This window comes from Brachyistius frenatus, unplaced genomic scaffold (assembly GCF_029030835.1).
Source record: "Brachyistius frenatus isolate BFR_SWC_R1_liver_20210118 unplaced genomic scaffold, ASM2903083v1 Contig_19, whole genome shotgun sequence".
Lineage (NCBI taxonomy): Eukaryota > Metazoa > Chordata > Actinopteri > Embiotocidae > Brachyistius > Brachyistius frenatus.
Window position 1 is genome coordinate 4,926,256 of NW_027210618.1, and position 7,105 is coordinate 4,933,360.

General features: G+C 40.3%; 1 protein-coding gene across 1 annotated transcript; it reads right to left on the minus strand.

The window, feature by feature from the left end:
• Window positions 1-4,922: 4,922 nt before the first annotated feature.
• cunh11orf96 (chromosome unknown C11orf96 homolog) lies at window positions 4,923-6,404 on the minus strand. The gene has a single exon (XM_069695418.1). The coding sequence runs from the start codon at window positions 6,034-6,036 to the stop codon at window positions 5,653-5,655; it is 384 nt and encodes a 127-aa protein (XP_069551519.1). The 5' UTR covers window positions 6,037-6,404; the 3' UTR covers window positions 4,923-5,652.
• Between the last annotated feature and the right edge of the window lie 701 nt (window positions 6,405-7,105).

A 7,105-nucleotide genomic window follows, 5' to 3' on the forward strand; every position in this document is an offset into this window, starting at 1 on the left:
TGACTAAAATCCTTCATAAAGGCATCATCAACTTGAAGTACATGAACCCAGCTTGTCTGTTTTTCAGATCAAGGATCCAGTGTAAGTATAGCATCTATTTCCTTTTCCTTAAGGCTTGATGGCAAACCAGAAAGATTTAAGGGAAGAGAACACTGGGGGAGGAGGTATGTGGGTCACCTTCTGTTTTGCATCCATAATCACCTCGTTTCTGCAGCACCAGGGGGAGATGAAGAGCTTAGAAATAAAGCTTTGAAATGGACAGAGGAATGAAAGAAGCACGCTGAATGTTCTGGACGCTTTCTTTGTCCCACCAGACTCCCTCTTCCCTAAGTCATGAGACCAGAATGTAGGTTAGGGATACTTCTGTGAGCACGCAGCTGCTAAAACAATATACACACTTGCATACACATATTGGATGCATGAATGTTGTGTGTGCATGCATGCACCACTTTTGGTTATTTACAGATCAATCATTAGTGACCCCTCCTTTTTCAGGGGTCAAGGTTCATGCGTACGTAACTGTAGCCAGGGCTGCTCATGGTAAATATTGCCTGAGAAATGAAAAACATGAAGACATATTTTGGCAGCAGTTTAAACATATTCTGCTTTTCAGCGCTGGGTTTTCAGTGTTATTTTAATGCTTTATGCCCCCGTCTTTCTGTTGGTTCAACAGTCTGGACCAGAATAAAATATCTGAACTATTTAATGGACTTTCATGACATTTAAGCACCAACATTCATTGTTTCCAAAGGAAGAATCCCAATAACCTAACAATAGTAACTGAAGTTTACCACTTTCAGTTCAGAATACCTTTTAATGACTAGATACCTAAAAAAAAAAATCCATTGGTATAATTCCTGTTATATCAGCATTAGCATTCAGCTAAATATAGCCTTGCCGATGCTGCATTTACGGTATACAGAAATTACTGACTTGTAACTGCTGTTAATGTGAACATCCAAGTAGCAAATATAACTTTAAAACACACACATACCTTAAAGGGAAAACAACATGGGTTCCCGACCTCAGTTGAAGTCCATCAAAAAAGGTAACCACACCTTGTTTTATGCTAATTTGCAAAATGCACACACGTCAACATGTCTGTGGCTGTAAAATGAGCTATCCTTTGGTTATTAAGGTATTTGTCACTTTTTCATCCAGACAAGTTTTTGTTGTTGTTTCGGCTTTAGGCTGTTTTATTTTGAAAATATTAGAAGGCTCAAAGTATGTAATTGCTAATTTTGGAGTTCATTGCATACCTTAGTGGACACCAACCAGAAACCCAGTACCCATCACATGTATATATAAATGTCAATAGATTCATAAAAGACAGAAACAGTACAAACACACAATACCTTGAAGCTGTAGCTGATCAAATGTTCTCCAGGCTGTGGGTGGAATCACTGAGCAGATACTTTTAACTTGGCTAAGAGGAATCTTGTTCCAGAGCAAATATTGCACCAGTTATTATTCATGCTGACCTCTCTGTGAACACACACCAGAACAACCTTGTCAGGATGTAAATTAGGTCTTTTTTATGTCATTGAAGTGGGACAGTCCTCATTCATCTTGTAAGTTGCAGATCTTTTCTGATCTTATTGACCCTAAAATAAATCTGTCTGTCCCTGCAGACCAGGCTCCGGGCTTCTGTGTGTTTTGCAAACAAGGAAAACAACTAGCTTGTTTTGGGAATATTCTCTCCTTATTTTGGGGACATTTTGTAAACATGCAACCCTCAGAGTGCTTTTCAAATTAATCAAACTGCAATTAATTAAAGAAAATGTCAAATTAAATCAAAATATGCTGGATCCTGAATAAAAGTAGAATGCAGCAGGCATATTTTATCATTTAAAAGCCTTGAGAGTGCATACAAGTGCACACACTGCAAGGGACAATGGGAAGCAGACAATTCATGATCATAAAAAAAAAGAAAAAAAAAAAAGAATGAATTATTATTTGGTAAATAATAAATTGTTTATGCAAGACCAGGATCTCATTATCACCTAAAAGCTGTTTATGTCCAAGCTCTGTATTTCATACTGCTGATTGATGATGTAACACTGTTTTAACTTTAAACACAGTGTGGGATGGTATTCCATCTTGATGAGGAATCATAGCTGTCTTTTGTTCACTTAAAAAAAAACTCATGGATGTATGAGAATCAGTGTTCTCATACAGTACATATACATAAACATTTAAATCAAATACTGATATTAACAAAAACAAACAAAGAGAAAATTCTTAAAAGCAAAACTCTGAAACAAACTGTAAAGGGTAGCAGGCAGGTGTTTACTTATTAACGCAAAAAAATAATTTAATCAGCTTTGAACTTGCAATATATACATATTTCTTTCATCCTGGGATGATATACAAACTATATGCAAACTTGCCCAGAGGGGCTTCCTGTCAAGTCTGACCTGTACTTTCCATAAAAGGTTTCAACTCTTCAGCTGTTGATTCCAAACTGGAAAAGAAGACAGAAGAAAGAAGATGTTCACCTGCATTTGAATAATTGAAGGTGTCAGAAAACCTGTACAATAAGAGGCTGTATCCGCTCCCAAAGTGTCATGACAGTAGTGAACTTAAAGCAGCCATGTTGCCTTTCTAAATTCATGGCATCCCACCAAAAATAAGGGAAAAATGGCACTTGCGCATGTTCAGCTTCAGCTCTCAGTCAGTTTAATCATCAAAGGTTATGTTGCTTGTTAGCTGACCAAATATAGTTTCTGTACAGTTTGTTCAATGCGCTACATGTTGTATTTATCAGATAAAAGCCCTCTCATGCTATTTTGTCTGCTGCCAGGTTGTTCACAACAACATAAAAAATGTCAAAGGGGTCATATGATCCTTCCATGAACTCCTCTACACTGGTTTCCTGTTGATTTTAGGATATCACTGTTCGCTTTTAGGAATCAGCTTGGTCTGGCCGTTACTCCGAAAATTGTACCCTGGATGGATTAGTGTGCAGTGGCAAGACCATCTCTTTTAACTTCATATTAAACTTTTCATTTAGAGGCAAAAAAAAGTGGAATTGTTTGTCCCCAGACATATGTCAGTCTTTTCACAAATGTAAAAATCATTCAGGCCCAATTTGGGTAAAAATCTGTCTTTATACCATATATTTCATTTAGAAAATGAAGCATCTCAGTCACACAGTGAAATTAATTAAAATTAAAAATATGTCCTCATATATAACATTTGGTTGGGAAAAGAAATGATTTAGTGATGTTCCTGCAAACTCACTTACTTCCTCTGAAGATTAAACTAGGCTGCTAAAGAAAGAGGGCAGAAAGTGGAGGCATTAATTAAATCAATCTGTCACCTTATAGCACATGATGACAAATATGATTCTTTTTTCTCTCTTTTCCAAAGTGATCTCCCACTTGTGTAACGAAATTCCTGTGACGCAGATGTTTCCAGAGTTGCACTGTCACACAGTAATTGTGCTGTGGTTTAGTGAAGTATGACAGCTCTACAAGCACCAGAAAAATGATGACTCAGGTGTGTGTTTGTGTGAGGGATGAGGAAAGAGTTGTGGAGACCTTCTATGTGCTCCCAGCTGGTCTTCGTCCATCGTACCGAAGGGCTGTTGTTGAAAAGAAGTGCAGTAATGCTTTGCAGTTGGGTCAGGGTTGTCACACCTTGTAAGTTCATGATTGCTTCCTAGGCTGGCAGTAACCGACCATACCATTGGTCTGACATACACCAAGAGATGAGAGAATAGTTGCTGGCTATTGTGAAAAATTGCTGAAGGAAAGGCCAGAAATATTCTGTATTTTTCCTATTGTCTACCAATACCATGAGCAAACCCAAACCAACAATGAAATAAGACAACTTACTAGTCTTTGCCATAGACTTTCTTTATTGCCCCAAAACTATAAAAACATGCTGATGAGCCACACATTTGCACTGGGTGACATGTTTCCTTCATAGGGACCTGAAATTTATTTGAAGTCAATCCAAAATGCATTATCTTCATACAGAAGTAGGAGTGAAGTGGGCGAAGGAAATCACAAAAGAGAAAGACTTATATAGTTGGCATAAGTTTGTTCATAGGACTTGTTGGCAATAAGAAAACTAAACATTAATTATTCTATCCTTTAACTGTAACATTTCTCTCTGGCTCACAAACGCTGATCTCCACTCTATGCCACTCTGATTGCATCTCCTCGCCACACAAGTTATGCAGCCCTTCACTTAAGCCAATATACCTCTGGAGAGGACGTCTCTCTCCTCTTGCAGGTTTACTTAATCAGAGCCTATTTTTACCCAAGCAGGTTCTCAACTCCAACCCGACAGCATTGTCTCCATCCGCACCATGCGGCTGACTTGAGCTCTGATTGAAGTTGGGCATCACGCTTTACTTGTCATCAAGTGGACTAGGGGAGGAGGGTTATTAGCAACAGGAGGGATGGCTGCAGAGGCTCCAGAGAGCACTTTTCTCTGCAGGTTGCTGTGGCTGAGTTCACTGACGAGAACCTGACATTACTGAAAGTGCGTCACCAGCCAAGCAAACAAGCATGCAGCCGACACGGGTCAAGAATTGAGTGTTTACATATGGGTCAGACATCTGCTTGTCTTAAGCAAGTTTAAACACTGCAGATGGACAGTTGGTAAAGCTACATCACTTCTCACTGCCTGTCATCCTGGTGTTATCATAAACCTTTCTGATGGGATTTCATCTCTTCATCCACAGTGTTTGTGTCATACATGAACATTTTTGGGTCAATAACATTTGCTTGGATCCACTTTCTTATTTCTTGTCATTGTTTGCTGGTAATTTTTTTCTGTGTAAAGATTTGAAAGATTAAAGTATCAGTTTGATGGCAAAAATGTCACATTATCCTTGAAACATTTTTTTTTCTAAATCTGTGCTTCCTAAATAAAACATTTTAAAAGAAAAGAAAATACTTAAAAATATGAATATTTGGAAATATTTATTAAAGTACATATGACAAACATATATGTATAAAGTAAAACAAATACAAAGTATAAAGGTTATGATTTTTTTGGAAAGTCTATACAACTTGAGAAGTCAGAAAGAGCAATAAAACTTCTACAACTCCACTTGGTTATAATGAAAATATGAGAATAAATAAAGACATCTGGAAAGGCAATTCTTTTACTCAGAAACTGAAGCAAGAGCAGAGATTTGATTGACTGTGAAGCTGGAAAACAAGAGCTCGAACTCCTGACAAAGCTTTGTGATGGTACTCTACTGCTCCAGTGTCACTAAGTCACTATACTAACATTTTTCAGTCTTTTTTTATGACTAGTCGAGTAGAAAAATCTGGATTAAACAAAAATGGAAAAATATCAGTTATCTCTCATCTTTCAAGTTTTTCTCTTAGACATCTACAGTAGAAAAAGGAATACATTTGAAGAGTGGTGTGTTCAACATTGCTTCCATCATCTGCTGCGTTTACACTCACCATATCTGTACACAGTATAACCAGCCTGTGGTAGACATCTTTACAGATATGCATTAAGCTGTATGTTGACATGTTAGTACATATTAAATGCAGATTTTTGTATTACAGCAGCAGCTTACACACACAGGCAGGCTGGCAGACAGGCTAGTTTGGTTCAGTTCAGTTGGCCTCTGTTTGAAGCGGCGTCAAGGCAAGTTGAGAAACATGGATGTCCCACCCATCACTGAGTGGAGTCGGAGTCACTGGAGTCCAGGCTGGCTTGTGTGGATGAAGTGGGGGTGCAGCTGTGATGGGCGGTTGGTGAGCAGTGGAGGGTCTGTGTGCTCCTTCGCAGGTTCTCCAGGGATTGTAAGAAGGAGCGGCGCGCCCTCTCCTCCTCCAGGGGTGAGGAACCTTCTTCTTCTACCTCTGCTATCTCAGCAAAGGTGACAGGCTGTGTTTTGAAGCGAGCCTCGCGAGGTCGGCGAGAGCGGCTCTTGCCCTTTGCTGGGCCCTTGGGGACGGGCAGCTGCTGGGGGAACTCCTCCATAGCTGAGGCCATGAGGTGAGCCGGCAGGACGTGGAAGCCAGAGGCCTCCATAACCATCTGACGCACAGCAGCCATCGTAGAACAGAAACCCAATTAATGTGAATTTAGATCAAATGTACGAGCAGGTGTGAAAGCAGCTGGAAGAAGACTGCTTTGAGACAGTCTCAGACTACTGCTTGTCTACTTCTGGTGCCTTGTCCTGCTTGAAGAAATATCTCTGTCTCAGAAGCAACAACAAAGCAAGGGTCCGTCAAAAGTCAAGCCAAACAAACAATCCTCCAAGTCCAGGCGCACTTAAGATGACCAGTCCTGAAGAAACAGCTGCTTTGAAGTGACTCTGGTCAGCTTCTGCTCTTCACCCTTTGCTGTGTTTAAACTCTGCTGGTGTCTGATCTGGTCTCTCCTCCGTCTCTCGTTTTGTGTGTATGAATCTCACTCTACTGAAACTACTGCCACAAACAGCTCCAGCTCTCTCTTTTATAGAAGCTCACTACCCACTCAGACGCTCTCTCTCCTCACTCCCTGTGTTTGCCAGGTCCCTCCCACTCCCCTCCTTTCCTCTCAGTCATGGTTCCGGCCCCTGTCAGCCCCTCAAAATAAACCCATGAGAAAAGAAGATCTGTGTGTGTGCTGGCTTGCAGGGGGCTTTGATGGATTTGTATTGGGGCAGACACATGTAGGGGCATGAATGGAGAAAGACAGTTGAGACCAACATGGAGACGTTAGCAGAAGTGGACCAAACCACTTGGATCAGACAAATGCTATGACAAGTTTTAGCCACAGTCGTTCAGGTTGTTGTTTTTAGCTAAATGTCAATTTCTACTTCCTGAAACAGCGCTGTGCGTAAGTACACTGAGAGTCACTAGAAACCAGTCAGATTCTTTGGATACGTACAAATACCCGGCCAGTAAGGCCATAATGCAGAATATTTCAACAGGTAGTTGCTTGACTTGTCTGCTTAGGTACATACTCTACATACTACACACTCTTTTCTCTCAAACAAAATATATGCTTAAAAAGGGGTCGTGGCACCTTTCCCCTGAACTCACCCTGACAAGTGTGTCTGGAGAGAAACATGGCTGGCTGGCAGCAGGCTTACTGTGTTCACATTGTATTTATGTAAACACGACTGCAGGACAGACAA

Coding starts and splice junctions, on each gene's coding strand:
- cunh11orf96 (XM_069695418.1), bottom strand. CDS start 6,036: ATGGCTGCTGTGCGTCAGATGGTTATGGAGGCCTCTGGCTTCCACGTC.